The 24,402-nt window shown below is 38.1% G+C and overlaps 2 protein-coding genes and 1 long non-coding RNA gene across 4 annotated transcripts; 1 reads left to right on the forward strand and 2 right to left on the reverse strand.

The window, feature by feature from the left end:
- The first annotated feature begins 8,542 nt into the window (after nt 1–8,542).
- LOC131007559 (protein FAR1-RELATED SEQUENCE 5-like) lies at nt 8,543–9,901 on the forward strand. Its single transcript, XM_057934469.1, has one exon. It carries the CDS (start codon nt 8,543–8,545, stop codon nt 9,899–9,901), a length of 1,359 nt encoding a protein of 452 aa, XP_057790452.1.
- Nucleotides 9,902–14,256: 4,355 nt separating this feature from the next.
- On the reverse strand, nt 14,257–16,483 carry LOC131012493 (uncharacterized). 2 transcript variants are annotated; one of them, XM_057940479.1, is made up of 8 exons: nt 16,307–16,483; nt 16,049–16,204; nt 15,730–15,907; nt 15,454–15,652; nt 15,225–15,356; nt 14,917–15,054; nt 14,657–14,845; nt 14,257–14,566 (listed from the first exon to the last, which is right to left on the reverse strand). In XM_057940479.1, exons 3-8 carry the CDS (start codon nt 15,879–15,881, stop codon nt 14,447–14,449), a joined length of 930 nt encoding a protein of 309 aa, XP_057796462.1. In that variant the 5' UTR covers nt 15,882–15,907; nt 16,049–16,204; nt 16,307–16,483; the 3' UTR covers nt 14,257–14,446. The 2 variants fall into 2 exon arrangements, with proteins under 2 accessions (XP_057796462.1, XP_057796463.1); XM_057940480.1 differs by lacking the exon at nt 16,307–16,483 and having other exon boundaries at nt 15,730–16,059.
- A 211-nt stretch (nt 16,484–16,694) lies between these two features.
- On the reverse strand, nt 16,695–19,779 carry LOC131012523 (uncharacterized). The gene is made up of 3 exons (XR_009097356.1): nt 19,453–19,779; nt 17,453–17,516; nt 16,695–16,935 (listed from the first exon to the last, which is right to left on the reverse strand). It is a non-coding gene; the product is annotated as an uncharacterized LOC131012523 (long non-coding RNA).
- Nucleotides 19,780–24,402: the final 4,623 nt, after the last annotated feature.

The raw sequence follows: 24,402 nt of genomic DNA on the forward strand, positions 1-24,402 counted from the left end.
GACAACTAATTCCAGATAATCTAAAACCTTTCGACATTGGATTGGATCTCTAAGGGGAACTAGGCCTTTATGTATACTATAGTCCTCATTAAACGCAAATACTGCTTTAGGTTTAGAATAATAACATACCTCGAATTCAACCATAATTCGATCTAAAGTCATGTTTTCTATATTGTCTTTTATTTCAATATGATTAAAACCATCATACTTCCATTCACCATTTTCTTCCATTTTTTTTCCAACTACCCTGCCAATTGAAAATAAATGTAACCACAGGGTTCGACATGCTGCACAATAACACAATGCATTCGTGCTTCATCTCAAAAAAAAAAAAAAAGCAAAAAAAATCGTGAATCCCACTGTTCTATTTCCTTGCATGCTCTATAAAAAAGGCACTCAAACATTCAAGTTTGGCCTTGACTTACCTATTTTCGAGGGTTTCTTTCGAGTTTATGGTATTCGAACAATCGATTGCCGTCAAGAATTTCGCCAAGAAACACCTTCGTCTTCTTCGATTTTGTCTCCCAGATTCTGAGTTTTCGAATGGAATGAGAAGAAAACTCTTTGTCTACTGTATTTGCTAAGAAACCCCGCGCATTTCGTTAATGTGGGGCCCACTTAAAAAAAATTAAAGAACACGGCGTTAAACCGCCATTTAACTTATGGGTTTAAATGCACCATTTTTTCGGACTATAGGGGAGGTTTTTGCAACAAGGTCAAGTATGGTGGGGTCAAAGCTCTAGGGGGTCTAGTACAGGGGTGGATCCGCACCTTTAAAATTGTCTTTTCATGATAATGCAAAAAAAGTTACCCTAAAATTAGTGGCAGTCTCTTCATTTGCACAGATACTTTTACTTTTACGATAAGTTTTATCTTCTTCTTTCCTTCAATCCTCCCTCTCCATCTTCTGGTTTAACCTTCGCCGCCTCTCATATCTCTCTTTTTCGATTCAGTCTACCGCTTTTATCGTCGCTGCAGAAGGAAATAGCACCGTAGGTGAAGATTTCTCCTTCTCGGTGAAAAAATAGAAACTGCAATGGCGATTCCCCCCTCTTCGGGGAATATCAAAACTCAGAAAAATTGCTCCGGGAAGCGCTCCGGCAAACCCTTCTACATTTTGATTCGTGTACCCTTACTTAATAAAGGCGATGTCTTCACCACCAACCTGAGGGATGAGCTGAGATGGTTTCATCAGTTGAGATATTGCAGTTCCTATCGCTGGTTGCAATAAAGTTCCGATATCAATATATTTATTTTTGGTGGTGGTGTTGATTTTTTATTTTTATTTTATTTTACTAGTTCAAAAGCAAAGGCGTTTCTTAACATAGGATTTATCATTTTCATATTTAATGGATTTATCATTTTCATTTAACATAGATTCATTTTTCATCGCATAAAAAGTTATTTTATTGTAATATAATACCTAGCAGTTTCATTTTAATCTAACACAGGTTCATTTTCAACAAATAATTGTTGCACATACTGATATGATTTTGGGGGTTGTTTATTAATTCCTTGACATGAAGGTGGATTTATAAGACCTTTTTATTTGTTTACATATGGAGTCAGAACAATTATACTTTTTTCCAATGATAGACATGTACGTATGTCCATTATGAGCTCTATGATGATTGGGGCAAGCCACAAGTCAGAACAAATATTGCCTCCTTTATTGTATCACCCTGAGTGTCATCATCAATTGAGTTTTGGTACCAATAATTTCTTATAAAGATCTCTCAGCATGCTTCATTTCTATAACGATAATCCAATATTTGGTTGGCACCTATTTTATCATGGTAATCAAGATTATTAATTATTATGCTGAGTTCGTGAATGCGTTCAATATGTACGTCATTTAAATTATTCGAAACTCCTTCGTCCCTTCAACGAATTTGACAATGTAAAACATCGGCTATTGTCTCTTGCTGAACATCTTTTTTTTTTATCAGTAAAGTAAAAATTTTATTAAAAGAAAAGGGATCAAGGCATCAGGAATGTCAATCAAAACAACAAAACCAGTTTGAAGTCTTTGGAACACCAAGAAGTAAAAGTAATTCCTAACTCCACGATTTTATAGGCCTCGTTCCAACTCCAAAGTCTCCCCTTAATCTGTAAAACAAGTCTATCAATATCTCAAGCCTTGTCCTGAAAACGACTACCATTCCTGCTTTCCCAGAGCAACCACACTGTTCCCACCCACAAAGCTTTAAGCAGTCTTCTTTCTCTCTTCTTTTTTCCAGCCGCAATGAAAGAAATGAAGTGTTGAAAAATACCTCTCGGATTTGCCGTTTTGATGTCAAGCCATTGAAAGATCTGGTCCCACACCGCCGCTGCTTTCGGACAATAGAGGAACAGGTGTTCCGTCGTTTCCTCACTAGAAACACAGGCATTGCACCATCTCTCCTCCACGCTGATCTGGACATTTCTTCTACTCAGATTATCACATGTTGCCAATCTGTTTCTAAGACATCTCCATGCCGTCACCTTGGCTTTATTTGGTGTTGGGGCCTTCCAAACCTTTGCCATCTCCAAAGGTAAAACTTGTTGCTCCTCTCTTGTTTTTGCCACAATTTCATATGCCGACTTGATTGTGAAGCATCCATCTGGTGTCGCCTTCCAGTTCCATCCGTCTATTACATCTACACAAGGAACAAAATCAGCTATAACCAACTGGAGATCCTCCGCAAACCCTTTCTCCCTCTCCCTTAACTCCCTCCTCCACTCCACCATCCACACCCACGACCCTCCCTCCCAAAATCCGCTTTCACCAACCAGCCTTTTCTTGTTCAGGCTCAAATTATACAATCTCGGAAACACAAACTTAAGGGGTTTGTCAACCGCCCACACATCCTCCCAAAAGCTGGTCTCAAGCCCATCCCCAATTCTTCGCCTCAAATTATTGATGAACCACCGATCTCTCCTTCCTCCTTCCTTATCCACAATTTTCTGCCACCACCCTTTCTGTCCACCTCTTCCCGCCACCGAACATTCACCCCCTTCCCCCCACACTAGCTCCCCATAAATCGATTTGATCACCCTTACCCACAGAGCTTTCCCCTCCCCTAAAAATCTCCAGAGCCACTTACTTAACAGGACCTGATTAAACCAATCGATATTCCGAAACCCCAGACCTCCTGAATCCTTGTTTAGGCACAAGGCATTCCACTTAAACCAAGTGATACCCCCCGTCTGTGTGCCTCCTCCCCACAAAAATTTGGAGAACAGTGAATTAAGTTCCTTAATCACCGCTTTAGGTATGAAAGTGAGGGATAATTGATATACCGGGATGGATTGCAACACCGACTTGACTAGAGTAATTCGCCCTGCCAGCGAAAGGTGTCTCTTCTTCCAGCTTGCCACTTTGTTTGAAACTTTTTCAATCGAAAACTTCCAATCTCCAACACCATTGCTGCGCCCCCCCACTTTAGTACCCAAGTAGTTGCACGGAAAGGAACCGATCTTGCACATGAGGAGCGATGCCCATCTCCTCTCAACTGCCTCATCCACTCCCACTGTCAGAAGACAACTTTTGTCGAAATTTACAGCTAAACCCGAGGCGAACTGGAATAGAATCAGGAGTTTTTTTACGCTCTCCATATTCCTGTCATCTGCCTCCAACAAGAAGATAGTATCGTCCGCGTACTGTAGATGTGAAATGGGCACTTTATCCTTGCCAATCTTCGCCGGAACCAGGAACTGCCTCTCCGTTGCTCTTTCAATGAACTCGTTGAGGCCTTCCGCCACAATAAGGAACAGGAAAGGTGACAACGGGTCACCCTGTCTCAAACCTCTCTCCATTTTGAATTCTCCCGTCGATGATCCGTTCACCAATACACTTGCCATTCCAGATTCCAGACACCCTTTAATCCACTTCCTCCAAACTCCGTCAAAGTTAAGTCGATCGAGAAGCATATCCAAGAAATCCCATTGCACAGAGTCGTATGCTTTTGCGAAGTCAATCTTGAAGAAAATACGGCCCACTCTCTTCTTTTTTGCCTCAAAAATAGCTTCATTCAGGATAACCACCCCATCTAGGATGAAGCGACCCTTGACAAACGCACTTTGATTATCGGAAATGATCGACCCCATAACCCTCTTCAATCTCTCAGCCAGGATTTTAGCCACAATTTTGAACAAGCTAGTGATAAGAGAAATTGGGCGAAAATCATCGAGCGACTCAGCCCCTTCTTTCTTCGGAATCAAAACAATAAAAGAGGCATTACCACCTTTCGGTATTTTGCCGCTTTCGTGAAATTCCTTCAAAACCTGGAGTAAGTCCTCTTTAACCACGTGCCACGCCGCTCTCCAGAATGTGAAGTTAAATCCATCGGGTCCCGGACTCTTGTCTCCACAACAGCTCCAAACTGCTTCTTTAATCTCGTCCAGATCAAAATCCCTGATCATCCACTGCCTCTCGTCATTTGAAATTTTCCTCCTCGTGAAGTCCAGGGGGAAATCGGGCATCAGTCGTTCTTTCCTTTTGAAAAAAGCTTCAAAATGATTTCTCACTCTTGCTTTAACCTCTTCCGGTTTAGATATCCACGAGTTATCAAAGAGCATTCCGCCAATCTCGTTTTTAACACGTCTCCCACGAATTACCCTATGGAAAAAACCCGAATTAGTGTCTCCCTCTTTGAGCCATTTGATTTTGGCTTTCTGTTGCAGCATCATCTGTTTATTCTTGAGTTGAAGGGAGAGCAGGGCTTGAATCTCATTTCTCCTAATCACCTCTGATTCTTCAAGACCTCTCTGTTCGTCCACCTTATCCTTCTCTTGAAGTTCCTTCTGAAGTTCTTTAATTTTGTGATCAATCTCACCGAAAGATGTCCGATTCCACACCTTCAAGGCCTCTTTGAGTTTCTTCAGTTTCTCCTTAACCTCAAAAAAGCTCCATCCCCCCACCTTAGTCCCTGTCCAAACCTGCTTGACCATCTCCTCGAACTCCGAATGATTCACCCATGCATTGAGGAACCGAAAAGGTCTTGGTCCCCAATCCTCCGATCTTGTAGTGAGAATAATCGGACAGTGATCCGAAATTGAACGTTGAAGTCTTCGTGCCGACGTCCCTTCCCAAGCAGCCAGCCAATTCTCATTAACGAGGAAGCGATCAATCTTACTCTTGCACTTTCCATTTGGTTTGTGCCAAGTAAACTTCCGGCCTTGAGTTTTAATTTCCTCCAAATCGTTCTCCTGGATAAATTCTTCAAAACTTCTTGCATCAGCCGCGCCAAACGTCTCCCCACTGCCCACACGTTCATCCCTCCTCCTAACTGAGTTAAAGTCGCCCAAGATACAGACACTCCTATCCGTATTTTGTTCCACAATTGAGCTTAAGACATCCCACAAGATCCGCTTATCCCCTGTGCCGACTGGTGCGTACACGTTGATAATGCAACATAAAATATCACCCTCCTTGTACCTACCATTCACCACCACCGCCCCCGGTAAATCCCACGTACTAGAAGCTTCGAAAACCTCCCTATTCCACAAGCATACAATTCCTCCTGCCCTTCCCTCCGAATTCCTAATCGCTCTGTCTGTATAATTAGACCCCCACCAAGATTTACAGAACAAATCCCTGAACACCTCCATCTTTGTCTCCTGTAAGCAACAAAAATTGATCTTCTGCCCTTTCACCAAATCAGTAACATCTCTCTGCTTCGCAACACTCCCCAAGCCCCGAATGTTATAAGATAACAAATTCATTAAACATTCATCAAAAAACTCCTAGCATTTACGCAAGAAAGAAAATTACCTTGCGCCTCAATCTGTCGAGCAACATCTTCGTCTGGAATTTTACTTGAAAGCCCAATCTTCTTTCCAAAATCCCAGATCTGCTGACCTGAAATTTGCTCCCCAACTGTCGTCTCCTGCCCTTCTTCATTCTCCCCCTCTCTTTCCTGCTCTGCCACTTCCTCCCCCCTTCCATCAATTGGCTCTAAATCTGAAATGAAGTGTTCCCATTTCTCTTTCTCCCTGGCTCTATTCTTTTTCTTTTCTCTCCCTTTTTTTCCTTTTGAATTTTGGTCACCAAACCTTTTGCTTTGCTTTGAATACCTTTTGCTTTGCTTTGAACGACTTTCTTCCTCAGAGCTTAATATCTGAAGCTCGTTGACTTCGATCCTTTGCCCTTCCTCATTCCACGCCTTGTCCTCCACCACATTTTTGGCACCTTGACAATCACTGTACACAACTGAATCGGCTTCTTCCCTTTCCGGAATAACGCTTCTATTCTCTCCTTGCGCTTGGGTCGACATTAAAGTATGACCTCCCTCATAAACGCTTCTTCCTGGCCCATCAAGAGAAACACCAGTAAAGCCACCAGTTGGACTTTTTTCCTGTACATTCTGAAAGTCGGTCCAATTCTGTTCCTCCAAAATCTGATTTGGACTTTGAAAAGCGTGGCAGTCCATCTGCCCATCCTTAACGAATGGCTGAGTCTCACCTTCGACCTCAACCAAATTCAAAAGCATTTTCGATCCTCCCTTCACCGCCCCCTCATAATTAGTTTCCTCAACAAACGTGTCTTCAACGGTTTGGATCAAAGGAGACGAAACGATGATTTCTTGGAGAACCGAAACGTCACCATCCCTTTCACCGCTCTCGTTCCGATCTCCGAAGGTTGCAGATGCCGGATCCATGGAGTCCTCCCCGCTCGTTCCTCTCTTGCTGAACATCTATATTCTATATATAATATAAAGAGCAGTTTAACGGTAAAATTTTACCACTAATTTTTCTCTCTCCTATAAAAAAAACTATATTCTCTCTCCCACAATCTATCCCACTATTTACTAATTAAATATCTATTAGTTAATCTATATATATAAAACACAGCCGGTCTCCTGTACGACGGTCGCACACCCGTGCGACAGGTCCGGCCCGACCCACGCCCGATTCGACCCGGAACCCTGACCCGGAGTTTAAATAGGTATTAGGGTTACTGTTCACATTTTTTCGCCCCCTTTCTCCTAAAATTCATCCGCCTCCTCTGAACACTCGTCCGCCTCATTTCCGAGTGTTTCTGGAATCTCCGCCACTTTCAAGCCAAGGCGGCGCAACCAACGCCGTCGTTCTGCAACCTCCAGCACTCTCAAGCCAAGGCGAAGAAACCAACGCCGTTTTCATACAACATCGGCTGTCCGATTTTCTTCGCAATTTCAACATCCGCGCCGAATAAATGGCGGCGCGGAGATTTGCTGTTCTATTGAGCACGACCTCCGATTTCCAACCTCCAATTTTACCGATCTCGGACCTCAACGGTCGAGTTTTCTTCAATTCTCGCCGTCACCTCAATCGCCGACGATTTCAGCCCTCTTGACGGCGGCGCAAAGCATAGATTTCTTTGAAGTTTATTAAAGTTCCGAAACAGATTTCATAATTTAGGTATAGATATTTTAATGTATACATTGTTTCACTGTAAAGATTACTTTTGTTTACAATAAATTATATTCTGTCTGAACAAATTATATTTTATCATAATTGAAGTTTTAGTAATATGTTATAGTTGCAATGTTTACATTGTATCAACATAAAGTTTACTCTTGTATATAAAATATTGTACATTTACTGACTGTAAGATATTAATTATGTTGTTATTGAAGATTTATTGTTTTGTTATTGTCTTTTCTTTTAGAAGAATGATGACTGATAATGCCGAGGAAACAAATGATGATACAAACACGGGGGGATCTAATTCACATACTCAAAATGATGATTCATCAAGTGTGAATGTGGAACAACGGAGTGAAAATACTTTACAAATCATGTCAAGTGCTCAAGGTAATTTACTAAATTAATAACTATTCCACATGTTTGATTTACTTTGTTTGAACCATTTAAATTACAAAAGTAATAATTCGACTGAACAAAAGTAAATATGATTATATATAAAGTATAAGTTTCTGTCAATAATTGCTGTCAATAAGTTTCCTAGTTACATATATCATTATCAAGAGTATAAATTTGTGGGATAGATGTAATCAATTTCTTAAGGATCTTCTCCCTTTGGGATAGAAATTGATTACTTCTTAAGGATCTTCTCCCAATAATTTATGTGAATAAATTTTATGATTATATATGTATTCATCAAGAGTATAATTTATGTTCAACAAATGTAATCATTCATACAAAGCAAAGTACATGTTTCTGTAAGCAACTTATGTTAATAAAAATGATGATATTTTTTTAGGTGATCTTGATAATATTTGTGGATCTTTGGTTGGTGAAAAAGACGAGGATATTGAAAAACTCATGAAATTGTACTCAGATCATGCTAAAAAGGTTGGATTTAGTGTGAGAAAATCAACTACGAGATATAATAGTAATGGAATGTTAGTCTCTAGGGTTATGGTTTGTTCATGTCAAGGATTAAGAAAAAATGCTAGCAATGTGAATGAAGTTAGAAAGAAAACTGTACTTACAACAAGGACAGATTGCAAAGCTTTTTTGAGGATTAAACTGAGTACTAGTGATGAAGGTTTGTATGAGGTCAAAGAACATGTGTTGGAGCATAATCATCCACTGACTAGAGAAGAGTTAAGTTATGCATCGTTCTAATAGAACAATTAGCGATGAAAATGCTGTCATTATTGAAGATATGTTATCATCTGGGATAGGAGCCACTGATGCTTATAGATATATGGCGCAAGAAGCAGGGGGTGAGGACATGATTCGCTATACAAAGAGAGATTGTATAAACTATGTGAATAGGCTGAAAATCTTAACAATAGAAGGAGGTGATGCTCAAACACTTTTGAACATTTTAGAAGATCAATCTGCTGAAAATGATGACTTCTTTTATAGAGTGCGATTAGATGAAGATGGTAGATTAAATCATGTGTTTTGGAGGGACTCCATGATGAAGGATGACTTCACAATCTTTGGAGATGTTATGGTGTTTGATACTACCTATAGAACCAACAAATACAACCTAATTTGTGCGCCATTTGTTGGATTGAATAATTACAAGAAGAATGTAATGTTTGGCTGTGCATTTTTGTCAAATGAAAAGATTGAAACATTTGTGTGTTTGTTTGAGACTTTCAAGAAGAGCATGGGGGGTCGAAGTCCTATATCATTGTTTACAGATCAGGACTTGGCAATGAGTAAAGCAATTGAGAAGGTGTTTCCACAGACAAGGCACAGATTGTGCATTTGGCATCTACATCAAAATGCACAATCTCATTTGGGAAAACTAAAAAGTGATAAGACTTTTTATGATGCATTTCAAAGATGTATAACTGGCTGCATTGATTCATATGATTTTGAGGAATGTTGGAAAGCAATGGTTGAAAATCATAACTTGCAAAACAACTCGTGGATTCAGAGATTATATGAGTTAAGAGAAAAGTGGTCTAATGCTTTCAACAAAGAATACTTCTCTGCAGGAATTCTTTCATCTCAACGAAGTGAAAGCACTAACCATGCATTAGGATTCAAAGCAAAAAAGACTACAAATTTGACTGAATTTTATGGACTCTTCAAGCAGACCATAGAACGTTGGAGATCCAATGAATTGAGTGATGAATTTCAGTGTATAAGAGGTCAACCAACGACGACATTACCTATGACTGGAATTATAGAGCAAGCTTCCAAGGTATACACTCTTACAGTTTTTAAGGATTTTGAAAAGCAATTTATGAGATGTCTTGCTGGTAGTTTTTCTCTTCTAAGTGAAGCATATGATTTTAAGCTTTATCAAGTGAAAGATGGACAACATACATACCAAGTCAGTTTTTATAATGTGATGAGTACTTTAGTGACTTGCACTTGCAACTTGTTTGAAGAATGCGGGATGTTATGTAGTCATTGTTTGAGGATACTACTCACTCACTCAATAGACAAAATACCAGACTGCTACATAAACAAGAGGTGGACAAAGCTTGCAAAGCAAGCACTATGAGATAAAAATGTTGAGCAACAAAGTAAAAGTACTCAACCTTGGAGGCATCAATTTGTGAAAAACTGCTTGAATCTAGCTCTACAAGTCCAAGACAATGAGAATGCAAGAAGACTTGTTGAAGATGGGTTAGAATCTATAAGATTAGCAGCACTTCAAGAGATGAAGAATACAATGTCAGAAACAAATGAAGCTCAAGATTTAGAGACATGCTCTGAATCTAGTATAAGTGTTAAAGATCCTAAAAAATCAGTGACAAAGGGGCGGAAGCAAAGGATCAAAGGACACTTGGAGAAAAATACAAAGAAGAAAAGAAAGAGTGTTGATGAATCAAACTTACAAAAACCAAATGAGTTTGGCTCAAAAACACCAAATCAACATTTATTTTAGGTAAAAGTTTTGATATTTAATTATACATTCACTTTAGATGTTTTTTTTTGTTCTCTAAGTATATTTTGTTCTAATATGCAGGGTATATTGGATATAACATTCTGGACAAGTATTAAAATTGTTGCTTTACAGTAAAAGTAATAATTGTTCTTAGGTAAAGTATCAGTTCGAATGATATGATGTATAGTTTAATAAACGTTAATTTTATTCATTACAATATATATATATATATATATATATATATATATATATTTGTTAATTAACAATATATTGTCACTTTGTTTTTTAGGAACCTGAGTTTGAAGGGAGTTACATTTCAAGCAAGTGGAACTACTATTTCATTGATCATATTATTGTCTTGAGTTCAAACAAGACCATCATTTATTGAAACTTTTGAAGTTTATTGTTTATTATTGTTGAGACTTTGAAACACACATACATTTCAAAATTATTTGTTGTGAATTAATGTATTACTATGAAAGTAATACAATTATTTTTATCTTACTTTTGATACAGGAATATGTACTGTAAGTTAGTTTAACATTTTCATTTCTTATGAACAATGTATACATTTGTTTACTATAACTATTACATTTGAAAATACTAAACCCTAAACCCTGAATATTGAACCCTAACCGGATTATTTACATTTCTGAAGCCTAATATTTACTTTTCTTGACCAAGATGTATACTTTAATATAGATATTTGGCTTATGTCAATATAAATATCACCTTTGCTTAAATATTTTCTACAACCTAACCATTGACTACTGAACCCTAGGCCTAGAATACTAAACTCTAAACACTGAATACTAAACCCTAGATCGGGAATAATAAACCTAACCCATGAATACTGAACCCTAAACACTGAATACTAAACCCTAAACCCCGACTATTAAACCCAAACCAGATTATTTACATTTGTGAAGCCTAATATTTACTTTTCATGCCCAAGATGTATACTTTATCATAGGTATTTGGCTTATGTTAATATAAATATTTCCTTTGATTAAATATTTTCTACAACCTAACTACTGACTACTAAACTCTAGACCTGGAATACTGAACCCTAAACACTGAATACTAAACCCTAAACCCCGAATATTGAACCCTAAGCAGATTATTTATATTTGTGAAGCCTAATATTTAGTTTTCTTGCTCAAGATGTATACTTTAATATAGGTATTTGGCTTATGTCAATATAAATATCTCCTTTGATTAAATATTTTCTACAACCTAACCATTGACTACTGAACCCTAGACCTAAAATACTGAACTCTAAACACTGAATACTAAACCCTAAACCCTGAATATTAAATCCTAACCAGATTATTTACATTTGTCAAGCCTAATATGTACTTTTCTTGCCCAAGATGTATACTTACTCTAATATACGTATTTGTCTTATGTCAATATAATTATTTCCTTTAATTAAATATTTTCTACAACCTAACCACTGACTACTAAACTCTAGATCTGGAATACTGAACCCTAAACATTGAATATTAAACCCTAAACGTCGAATACTGAACCGTATTAATTACTTTTTTTGCCCAAAATGTGTAATTAATTACTCTAATATAGGTATTTGGCTTATGTCAATATAAATACGTTCTTTAATTAAATATGTTCTACAATTTAACCACTGAATACTAAACCCGAGACGTAGAATATTTACTTTTGTAAGGCCTAACATTTACTTCTAGCCACATAAGTATACTTACGTTAATATATATATATATATTTTGTGTATGTTAATATAGGTATTTTGTTTAAAGATTCAAACACTTAATTGATTGAGTTCAGATTTGTAATTAAATAATTATTTTCAATTAGTATATGAAGAGGTATTTAATATACGTATTTAATTATCAAACAGTATTACTTTTTCTAGAAGTAATGTTTACTTTTATCAAATATAAGAATTACTTTTGCAAATATTTTTTGAACAAATATTAAAGCGATAATTAAAAGTGTTACTTTTTTTAGAACAAACATTTACTTTTTCTGAACAAAAGTATTACTTGAACAAATATTAAAGCAAAAACTAAAAGTGGTACTAATCATCACAGCTGCATATTAAAAAATATTTCATAAGAACCGCAATTTAGTACTCCCTCCGTCCCAAAGGAAATGTCCTCCTTCTTTTGGGCACAGTTATTAAGGATGCATAATCTGCATAATCTAGTAGAAACTGAAATGATGCATAATCTGTCATTGAATCTTATTTTTTATTAAATTGAGATTTATTAAAAAGTGAAAAAGAAAAAACATCCCTTGAAAGCACAAAGATGCAGACTAAGGGCACCAACCAAAAAAAAGCAAAGGAGAACAACTCAAAAAGGAAAATCAGGATCATTATCCATCTCATCCGACCAACGCCTATGGACGACATTATTCATTGCAATCATACTAGGCCTATTGGTGACGTCAACCACAAACTCCATCGGCTTGTGACCCACTTCTTCCGCATTCCTGAGACGACTTTTAATACAACCTTCCGGAATTGCATGAACAGGCTCTCGTCCCTTTACCGAGCCCTTTGGACGACCACGTCCGCGCTTCTGCTCCGAGAGCAACTGCATCCCCTGATTAACTTGTTCCTCTAACCTAATAATACGACTCGCCATGTCATCCGGAGAATGAATGGATTTCTTATCAAAATCAACTTCATTAATCGGCGAATTAACACGCTGGCTCGCTGAATCTTCTGCCCCAACTACCGGTTGTTGCTCTACCACAGCTCCACTATTCGTTCCAGGATCCAACTCCAAAGTTCCCTCAACATTCGAGCCCTCCTTATCACTATCCTTTTCTGTGTGAGGCGACCTATCATTTTCTTCCTCATTTAAAGCCTCTGCTTCATAATTGGAGTCCGCAATGATAGTCTCCTCCACTTCCTCTTCCTCATCCTCATCAAGCGCTTGGTATCGGTTAGCATCCCCCGCCAGAGGGAGATCATTTTTCCTAACCGGCACTGAAGACGCGTCTAGAAGAGCAGGACCTGATAGAGGTTTAAGAAAATCAACTTTGGGCTGCCATGCAGGAGTCGGACCCTTTCCCTTATCAAGATTCTTCACAACCACAGCAGGAGGCTCAGTGATCTTTTGCTTGCTCGTTGCCCTATCAGTTCTCCGGCATTTATCTGTTGAATGACCTGTAATTTTACAACGCGAGCAAAAAAGGGGCATAGATTCAAAACCAAACTCAATGTAGAACGATCTATCGCCGTCATCAATGTACATCGAATTGAGAATAGGCAAAGCCATGTCAAGTTCCACCAAAACCCGCGCAAAGTGTCCCACATGATCAGTTGCGGAGGCGTTATCAATTCGCAGAGGATGACCAAGCACACGACCTATACCAGCAATAATAACCGGAGTCCATAACTCCACATGGAGATAATATATTCGAACCCATACCTGAGCCAGAGACGACACTTCCTTATACGGATCGAAATACCTAGTCCATTGACGGAAGCGTACGTGGCCGATTGACAGTTGGAGAAAAGAATTTCCCTTAGCTTTCTTTTTCGCTTCCATCGTCAAAAATTTAACAACGAAGAATCCCTTAGCCATGGGCACCAGTTGACAGTCGGCGCACTGCCATATGGTTCGAAGTTCATGAGAGAGGTCGGCGAACGTGCGTGGCTTGTCCCCTTTACGTTGGATAAGTCTACCGATTAGTGCAAATTGAAACTCTTCCAACTTTGTTTGATATTCCGATTTGGGCACTGAGAGGGTGACAACCTCTCCTTCTCTCTGTATTGGAAGGCCTCGGAGGCCATACGCTGCAACATCCGGCTTCTTATATGCTGCCTAATCTAGTAGAAACTGAAATTTCCTTAATATTCTACTAGATTAGGCAGATTATGCATCCTTAATAACCGTGCCCAAAAGAAGGAGGACATTTCCTTTGGGACGGAGGGAGTACCAATTCATACCAACATCTAGTTAACCAAATCAACATAAGAACACCAAATTCTGCAGATAAATATGCAAAATGATACCTAATCGCATAAAATCAATACTACGAATCCATACTCACATCAGACTCTACAGATTCATATTCAGACTCCCAAGTTGTACAGATTAATATTTACCAAAACACAAAAAACAATATTCAGACTCCCAAGTTTCAGAACTCCAAGTTTCATAATCACTTTTTCCTTTTTGCAAATTTGAAAATCTCACTAAGAATCTCATCTCTGCATTGGTTCAGATCAGAGAGAATGATTCTTGAACAATATTCTGCCCTTAGTTTTCTTCTTTGAGGTCCCTTGAAACAAAAAAAAACTATATAAGTATTCTTGTGACAGATTGGGTCTTTAAATAGCACAGCAAACATGAAAGATATATAAATATTTACCTGTAAAAGATTAGGAGATATATATGGATACCCATTGAAGAATTCCATATGATGCATAAGGAAGACACCACAATCGATGTTTGTCTTCGCACTTTTCCAATCAAAAGGTACATCTTCAATTGGAAAATATTCCATATCCAGAGCTTTGGGATGTTCCATATCTAACAGAGATATAGAGAATTGATTTTTCTGCATAAAAGATGCAATCTGTAAGTAATAAGAATGATAAATTAACATAAAATATGATTAAAATGACATACCACAATATCCAACAGCTTCCAAACATCAGAATCTTCTTCACAATTGCCAAGAATATTGTCGAGGTACTGAATTTTCCGATGTTCAAAATTAACGACAACCGCTATGAAGTGGTTATTGACACAGATTGGGATAAAAAACTGTAAAAACAAAGAGAAAATTATATTATTAGTAACAAAAAATTCCAAATTTAAATACTACAAAAAACTTATACTTTTATTCATAGTATGATTTACTTAAAGTGAACAGAAAGATTACTTTACATTTAAATAATTATATAATAAATCCAAACTGAAATAAATTTTCTTACGAATTGAATATTCTTCAAGTCATTAAGCTGAAGCATTTGCTTCATTGAAAAATGCCAACAACTTCTTGCATTGTATCCCATTCTATCAATAACGGCAGGATCAGTGGCACGCAACATACCTTGAAGGTAAGACTGAAAATAAAAAAACATCGATGAGTGAAGAAAATAAAAGATAAGTTAATTTACGAAATCATAAAATACTAATAAAGAGACAAAATTTGGAACATACTGAATGTTGAGTGTTGAAATAGAATTTTCGAGTCAAATATGAATTCTGTGCATTATGATACTGAACAGACTTGTTCAAGATCAAAGCCCAAGCATCAATGACAATAGTGTCAATGAATACACCCTCATTCAATGACCTAATGCCATTGAAGTCCACAACAAACCTCCAACAGTGAAGATCATGTTTGAATACGTTGCTCCTGCAAATTATGAATACATATGAAAGAACTAAATTAATGCTAACATCTGCATAAAATAATACTAAGAAATTACATACGTGTTCATAGGTCGATGCTCATGAAAGCAAAAATCAGCAATGTCTTTCTGTCGCCTAGACATGTCCTTCCAATACTTTGCATTGTTCATTATGATTCTGCTCTTGAATGATGGTTTTTCAATGATCCAATCAGAATCAGAGTTCCATTTCATAGGATCAATAATGGCGACATTCTCAACTACAAGCACAAAATAAACAAGGAAAATTACTTTTCTTAAAGGCAATGATTACTTCTATTGTATGTAAATATTATACTAGGCAATTAACTATTATAAAAACTGATAATAAATTAATTCAATGCTGCAGAAAAATTTCATACCTGCATTGACCTTATCAAACCTGTAATGAACTATCACATCTTCAGAGATTTGAACTCCAGGACTTTTAAATTGATCCTCACTACACTTTTCAATGCTTTTCACTTTTTCTTATTTCTTTGGATCTTCAACTTCAGTCTGCTTCTCAAGACAATCCCCTGAAAAATAAGTTCAATAATATTTACTCTACAGCACAACAAGTAATACATTTCTTGATATAAATATTTACTCTAATATACTAATAAGTACTTCAGCCACACCTTTCTCCTTTTCGGCTTCATCATCTCCCAATGAAGATGTTTGACTCCAAAGCTTAAAAGAAGGAATCTCATAAATTTCCTTCATTGGCCTCTCAAGCTTTTGCAGTATCTTGTCAACATTGATATTTACCTCAGCATCTTGCTTTCCAATAACTTCCACATTTTCAATCCCACTATCATCCTGTCGCAGCCCGATTCCCGACACTAGTGATAGTGGGGTACGAGTATCGATACGACTATTTTTAAAAGAATAAAAGATAAGAAGAATAGGTCGAACATCAAGCGGAAGCTCGCATCAAAAGGTGTTAAAGAAATCATTATAAATGAACCCAAGGGTAAAATCGTCAATGTCGTTATAACTTTTTAATTATCAGGAATTTCACGAACAAAAACAAAACGGGTATCGCTCATTTTTCGTAAGGAATCATAATATGCAGAGTATCGCAGCAAAAAGGCGAACCGATTATATGTATGAAGACATATAACCGTGAGTACATTGCTTAACTTCAAAAGAAAATTAAAGTATATCAATCATCAAGACTTTATCGTCAAAATGGAAATACGATAAAGTAAATACATCCTCCAACATTTCCCCGCCAGCACCAGACCAATCTCGCTCCTCGCTTAGTCTGCACATTTAGAAATATATGCAGGGCGTGAGTATATAATACTCAGTGGGCAAACGCCGAAAAACAAGAAAGGTGCTCTTAGAGCTATAAATTGATCTTGCCACAGTTTTAAGCAAATCACAGGGATTTTAGTATAAATAAACCTGTGAAAGCTAAATCTCAAACATATGCATCATAAATATTCAAATGAACGATTGCGCAATCAAAATACTCAACATGTAAGTACCACATCTACAATTTATCACCAAAGGTACCGAGAAGTAGGCCTCCCTCTCGAGTACCGTGACCGGCCGACCCGAAGACGGCTCACAGTCACCTCTGTGCACAAAATCCCGCTTGTGGCAGGACCGAATTCGTCTCATCAGTAGAGGGTAACATACAAGCTCAACATCAAAAAAATTGGCAAGTCAAACAGTTCTCAAATATCATTTATCTCAAATAATTTGATAAACTCATAACATCATCAAATCATTTTAGAAAGCTCATACGTTATATGTATACTCAAAATATTGCCCACCTGAAGACCTTACTCAAAAACTCCCGTCAAAGCGGAGTTACTTACTTCCTTGCTCTGCTCGTGTCTTCAGGGATCATCGTCATCATTGAAGGTTCATGTCATAAAATGAATCTCGATTAGAACTCAACGACAAAAACTCATGCCTTAACTCATGCTCTATCTTATATTCTATCTCTTAATCGACTCTACATAAACTTCTTCACTCATTTCAAATCCTTAAGTCCAAGGATAGGTTTCAAGAAAATCATGGTTCTAAGTCTCGATTTATCTCTCATATAAGACTCGTCTAATCTCATTAGAACACTTAGGCAACATAAACACATAAGGCACATAAGAAAATACAATCAAACATCAACAAATCAGGTCCTGTTTTCCCACTGACTCAACTTCAAAATTTAACACGTTCTGACTCCGACATCTCCTGGACTCCAGACTCATACCAAAAGAAAGGTATTTGAGTCTCGTTTCATTTAAAAAAAAGTAGAGTCAGAAACTCCAAGTGGTTTGGGAGATATGGCGTTTTTACCACGGTCTACCATATTCGGCAGTTTTGAGCAATCGGAAACATTGATTTTTTACAAATAGTACACGTTGTCAAACTGAGCTCAAATTTGGTGGATATCTAGCCCATACAGTAAGGTTGATACCATAAAAATTTGGAAAGCTAGATCATACAGGAAGCTACTGAAATGAATGACTTTGTCCCCTGTTCTCTGAAATTCCCGGTAGAAATGTGCAGATTTGGTTTTGCATTTTATAAAAATAGTAAATCAAATCCAAATGACTTGAAATTTTACCGGTATGCTTAGGACTCATGTAGGGACATTCTGTAAAATGTTCAAAGCCATTAGACATCGACAACCCGTCGATCACAGTAGGTCAGTAGCCTACGAAAAATCACCAAAAACTCATCTCAAACTCTTAAATGCTCAATTCAACATTCCTTCAAAGAAAACCAATCAAAGCTCATTTTAAACACATATAACACTCAAAAACATTCAAAAACATTTAAAATACTCATCATACTCAAATTAACTCTCCTCTTTTACATCTTAACTCAAATCTCAAGGAAAACGTTTCTACAACGTATCAAGTAAATCCTCTTCTCAATTTCATGCTTAAAAACACTCAATCATTCAAAATGACCTCATACTTCATATAACTCATTTTATACACATCAATCCCCTATAATCATACCAACCAAACTTTAATAAAAACTCATATATTCACATAAACTCTCAACAAAAACATGGCAACTTCACAAAATGATCATAAATCAATTTGACCTCATTTTATCATTCGTTAACCCCACATCATATGAGAACTCAAAAACTCCTTCAAACTAAACTAAGTCCAAATTTTACTTAGCTTACATTAGACTTAATCAAACATATTAAAACACTAATATCATGCTCAAAAACATATATCTTAAGCTAAATCACTTAATAGACACATAGACAAGAAAGTCCTAATTTTTACCAAACTAAACTCTTTGAAATTTTATAAACTCACATGGATCTTTAATCTCATCATATATCTATCAATTTTAGTCATTTAAACTCACATATACTCCATCCATTTACAAATTAGAGCATAGATACACATAGCCCTAATTTTAGTAAACTAACTCATATCAAAATCATCATTTGACATCATATACTCAATTTACTCCATCAATCATCATCATATACATCATCAATCCATCACCTTGATCATCAACTCAAAAATTCCCAAATTGGGGTAAACTAACTCAACCAAATTTTTACATCACAAGGCATAGCTTTTCAAAACACACACAAATCATTACCAAACATCACATAGATCATTTTTCTCACTTCAATTCAAGGAGAGAAGAAGAAAATTTTTTTGAAGGGTAGAACACCCAAATTTTCGAAAATCTTGAAGAATAAAAGAGGGGGTGATTTTCTTGCTTCAATCCTTCAAATATACTCATATATATCATCATACAAGTTTAATCTATGAATATAGAGATCACTTACTCAAGTTTTTCACCAACAAACAAACTTTCTCTCACTAGTCTTGAAGCCAATCTTCAAGGATTTCCTTGGATTCAAGTTGATAGGAGGTGTTTAGGTGGAATTTTGTTGGTGATTTATGTGTTTGGCATATTTTGGTGAAGCTTCGGAGGTCTCTCCAATGGTTGACAATGGAGGAATTATGAGAGAGAAAGGAGAGAGAGAGGTGGCCGATTGGTGAGGATGAAGGAGAGAGAGAGTTGCTTGAGAGATATGAATGGATTTGCAAGATTTAGATGATCTTATAGAGATTTTGCAAATCTTAAAGAATATTGGCAATTAATGCCTTTGATCTCTATCTAATCTCTACACTATCAATCCTTACTCTCTCCACAATATACTCTCAACTCTCTACTCTCTCAATTCTATACTTAGCAAAATTTAGGCATATAACATATGGTAGAGAGAATTAAAATAAAGTGTGGGAAGGGTGATTAAATAATAATCACAAAAACTATGGAAATATTACTCATTAATAAAGTACCATAGTATAATTATTCATGTGACCCAAAATAAAATAATTATAGCACTAATATTAGTGCACTCACTCAATTATAATATTCCTCTTCGTAGGAAAAATCATTTAAAAATATTATGCTTGGAAAAATTTCCATAAACCGGCATCATTCGATTTCTCGGTAAAAATAAACTGTACTCGCTTTGCAAACTTAATAAAAATTCCAAGTGCTAAGGTCTCAAATAAAAATCATAATAATATGGTCATATTGACACACGTCACAAAATCACATAATCATTCTGTCACGTAAATTCACATAACATCACATCAAAATAGTCGGCAGGCTCAAATAAGCTAGACGTCTCTCTGACCGACTCTATATATCAAGGTTTCTCACTCTTTCTTCCTCGACTCTATTTCCAACTCATTATTCCTATTTTCTTAATAGGACAGTCAATCTCTGATATCTCAGTATCCGGTATCTCTATTCCCGGTAGTTGGAAATAAAATAAAATCTCAGCTCAATTCAATCAGCATCTCTATCTCAACTCATTTCTCAAATCTCATCACTCTAATTCCATCGTCGGTTTATTCACTCGTATTTCTATTTAAAAGACAATCAGTCTTATTTGGTCATAAAAAAAAGTAGTCTCGTAATTCGACATCTCAGTACTCTCAATAGTGTTAAGACACTATCTCACAACATAGGAAAAGTACGGGGTGTTACACATCCTCATCTGCATTTACAAATAAATAAAATTATCAATTATAAACATATAATTAAAATTAAATACTATTTTAACTTACTCATCCTATTAGATAGACCAAGATAAATAGGGGAACCATCCAAACTGCTGTCAACTTGCAAATTTTTATTCTCTTCCTCCACATTTTGCTTGCCTTCTACATTTAAAAATCAATAAAATAAGAAGTTAGTTATACAAATAATGTTAAACTAATTTATAAAGAAAAAATTAAAAAGAAATAATATTTACACTTACTCATGATATCAGTCGATAGAATGACAGTATCACAAACATGCAAATTCTCTTATTATTAAATTGAGGTTTATTATAAAAGAAAAAAAAGAAAAATCTCTTGAAAGCACAAAGACGCAGACTAAGGGCACAAATCTCAAAAAGAGAATGAAAAACTACGGAGCAAACAAAATAGAAGGAATCGAAACAACTTAATACATGAAATCATGAAAATCATCCATTTCATCCGACCAACGTCCCTGAACGACCTTATTCATTGCATTCATACTGGGCCTATTGGTAAGGTCGACTACAAACTCCCTTGGCTTGTATCCCATTTCCTCCGCATTTCTAAGTCTACTTTTAATGCAGCCTTCCGGAATTGTATGTACAGACTCTCTGCCCTTTCCTGATCCCTTTGGACGGCCACGTCCGCGCTTCTGCTCTGAGAGTAACTGCATTCCTTGATTAACCTTCTCCTCTAACCTATTTATACGATTCGCAATCTCCTCGGGATCGGACTGCTTATCCCCATTCACCTCCTTCATTGGAGAATTAACATGCTGGCCCTTGAGACCTTCTGCCCCAACTACCTGAGATTCTCCAATCTCGCCTGAAACTGAGGACTTATTAGCGTCACCCACATCCACATCGCTTACAACATCTGCAATGATCGTCTCCTCCTCTTCAGAGCTACACTCATGGAGAGGCTTGTCATAAACCGAATTCTGGACCGGTTTCGCGATGGCCTCCAATAAATCTGGTCCTGTCATCGTAGCCGTATCTGTCCCATGACTTGAATCCTCAATAGCAAGAACGTTAAAACTATTGCCTTTAGTAGGAGAAGTTGCCCTCAAAGCCGGAGAACCCACAATCTACACCGGTCCCCTCGGCGTGAACTGTTGTTGCACCGTCAAAGGAGCAGCCTGCTGCTGCTCGGTCTCTGGCTGAGATTGTGAGCCATCTGCAGCCTCCTCTGAGAGTAGCACAAACCGATTTTTATCCTGAGTTCGCGGGGAAAGTTGCTGCTTCTCCTGCTGAGTATGTCCCGAAGCCGGAACCACCTGCCACTCCGGCACCGGTCTTTTGAGAACCTCTGCTGAAACCTTAATGCCTGCTTCCCCAACCTGTTTCTTGCGACATCCATCCGGCGAGTGCCCCGTAACCTTACAACGACAACAAAACAAAGGCAAGTTTTCATAAACAAATTCAACATGGAATGAAACATCCTCTCCATCAATGAGGAGATTTTCAGGAAGAAAATGGGACATATCTAATTCGACCAATATGCGTGCATATTGTCCAAAAACACGGTCAGCCGAGGCTCCATCAATTTTCAAGGGATGGCCTAAAAATCTTTCGATACCAGCAAGTATCTCCGGTTTCCAGTATTCAATCGGCAAATAATGGATTCGAACCCAGACATTAGCCAAAGATGAATTTTCCTTAAATGGATCAAAGTGTTTCGTCCATTCCCGAATTCGCAGAAAACCCTTCGTCAGATCCCAAATAGGCTTTCCCTTAGCTATGGCTTTATCTTCCGCATTCATAAAACGTAACGTAAAGTACCCCTTTCCCAACGGAATCAATTGCCAATCTGCAGAGGTTTGCCATAAACGCTGAAGTTCCCCTTTTAGTTCCATAGCAGTTCGCGGTTGATCCCCTTTCTGCAATAGTAATCGTCCGATGAGAGCATGTTTGAAGTCTTGCACACCCTGAAGATACATCTCTCGAGGGACTTTCAAAGAAAACTGTTCCCCATCCTTCGTGGGACGCAAGGCATGGTAACGGTGAGCGGGGAGGTCCTGGCGTTTCGTCGGCCTATTCAGAGCAATATTAGCATAAGTCTTTGCCCCATGTGCCAGCGAGCGAGCCTCGCCGGACTGGTTTGCCGATGATAGCCCAGCAACTGATTTAGAAGAAGCCCCAAGACAAGGGTTATCGATCGTTTGTCCAAGAGTTCCGATTCGTGGACGACCCTCGTCGAACTTACTTGAAATCTGCCCAGCGACAGCACTGGAAGGGACGAGCGGGTGCCCTAGAGTTCCTCGTTGTGAGACAACATCGAAGTTGGATGACACAACAGGGAGATTGAGCGCTCCCTTATCGTCGGTCCGCGGCGAACGGGCGGCTGACTCCATGGCAACCAAGGCTGGCGGCGCTAGGGTTCAGGTGTGGACATCTCTGCGGCGCTCTAAGACATTCATATAGCCAACTAAAAGTTAATTCTTGCAAATGCAAATTCTCTTATTATTAACTTAAATTTTATTAAAAGAGAAAAAGAGAAAACAAAGAAACCAAAACCCTTGAAAGCACAGAAAAAGCAGACTAAGGGCTGAGCCTCGTTAAAACCTTGATAAGAAAACCCGAGAGGGGAAACCTTATCAAGGAAAAAAGAGTACTCGTACAAAAAAGATGCAAGGGAGCTGAGATGGAGTTATTTCCGAAGCTCCGGCCGAACCATTGCCCCTAAATAACCCCGGCTCCCAAGCACCGAAACAAAAGGAACGAAAGCAAAGAAAACCAATAACAGGAGACAGGAGCCCAACCCCAAGCTATACGAGGAGCTGGAAAACAAGAAACAAAACTCCCCCACCATGCACGCCACCATGCACACCCAAACCCACGCAGCTCCCAACCGAGCCTCCAACACCCCACATGCACATCAAACCACGCAGAAAATTGACGCACGTGGCCCAGCATCCGCCCCCGACCCAAAACCAAACGCCGCAGACGTCCAAGACACAGCAACGCCAAAAGCTAAAAGTGAGAGACCATACGCACGTGGCTATGACAAGACATATCCTGTCGAACAGCTGCTTGGATCACCTCAATTTCATGAGGCCACCACCCTTCCTGCCGATCATTATTAGCGAGGATATCTGCCACTTTATTCCCTTCCCGGAAGATGTGAGTCACGTGAAGCTCGAAGCTCTTGAGAAGTAATAACACTCTCTTCCATTGAGCTGCAAACTGCCAAGGAACAGCACTTGAACGGGATTGCAGCAGTTGAACAATATAAGTTGAATCCGATTCGATCCATAAATGATTCCAGCTGCGTGAGTGAGCAATTTTAATCGCCGTGATAGCAGCAAGGAGTTCCGCTTCGAAAGCGAAACCGATACCTCCTTTGATATGGAAGCAACCCCGAACCCAGCTAAATTTATCTCTGAACACTCCACCAGCTGAAATCTTACCCGGAGCTCCTAACGCCGAACCATCAGTATTAACTTTAATCCAGTTCTGTGAAGGAGGACACCAATAAACGTTTACAAACTCAGAAGGCATAGCCGCCCTCGCTTTAATGTCAATTTTCCGAAGAATCATTAACTCCTCACAAGAATTCCACATGTGCCCCACTTTCCTGAAATTACATTGTCACGACCGGCCTTAATTAAAGATAATTAATCCGGGAAAACCATGACTGGGGAAGGGAAATTAAGAAGCGGGTTTAGAAAGGGGCGCATAAAAGAATACTCA

Source organism: Salvia miltiorrhiza, chromosome 2 (assembly GCF_028751815.1).
Source record: "Salvia miltiorrhiza cultivar Shanhuang (shh) chromosome 2, IMPLAD_Smil_shh, whole genome shotgun sequence".
Classification (NCBI taxonomy): Eukaryota; Viridiplantae; Streptophyta; class Magnoliopsida; order Lamiales; family Lamiaceae; genus Salvia; species Salvia miltiorrhiza.

Bases quoted from the DNA above. Each gene is read 5' to 3' on its own strand.
- LOC131007559 (XM_057934469.1), top strand. From the start codon at position 8,543: ATGCATCGTTCTAATAGAACAATTAGCGATGAAAATGCTGTCATTATT.
- LOC131012493 (XM_057940479.1), bottom strand. From the start codon at position 15,881: ATGAAATGGAACTCTGATTCTGATTGGATCATTGAAAAACCATCATTC. The intron at 15,653-15,729 runs GTATGTAATTTC...CATAATTTGCAG, and splicing joins GAGCATCGACCTATGAACAC to GAGCAACGTATTCAAACATG. The intron at 14,567-14,656 runs GTAAATATTTAT...TTTTGTTTCAAG, and splicing joins TATCTCCTAATCTTTTACAG to GGACCTCAAAGAAGAAAACT.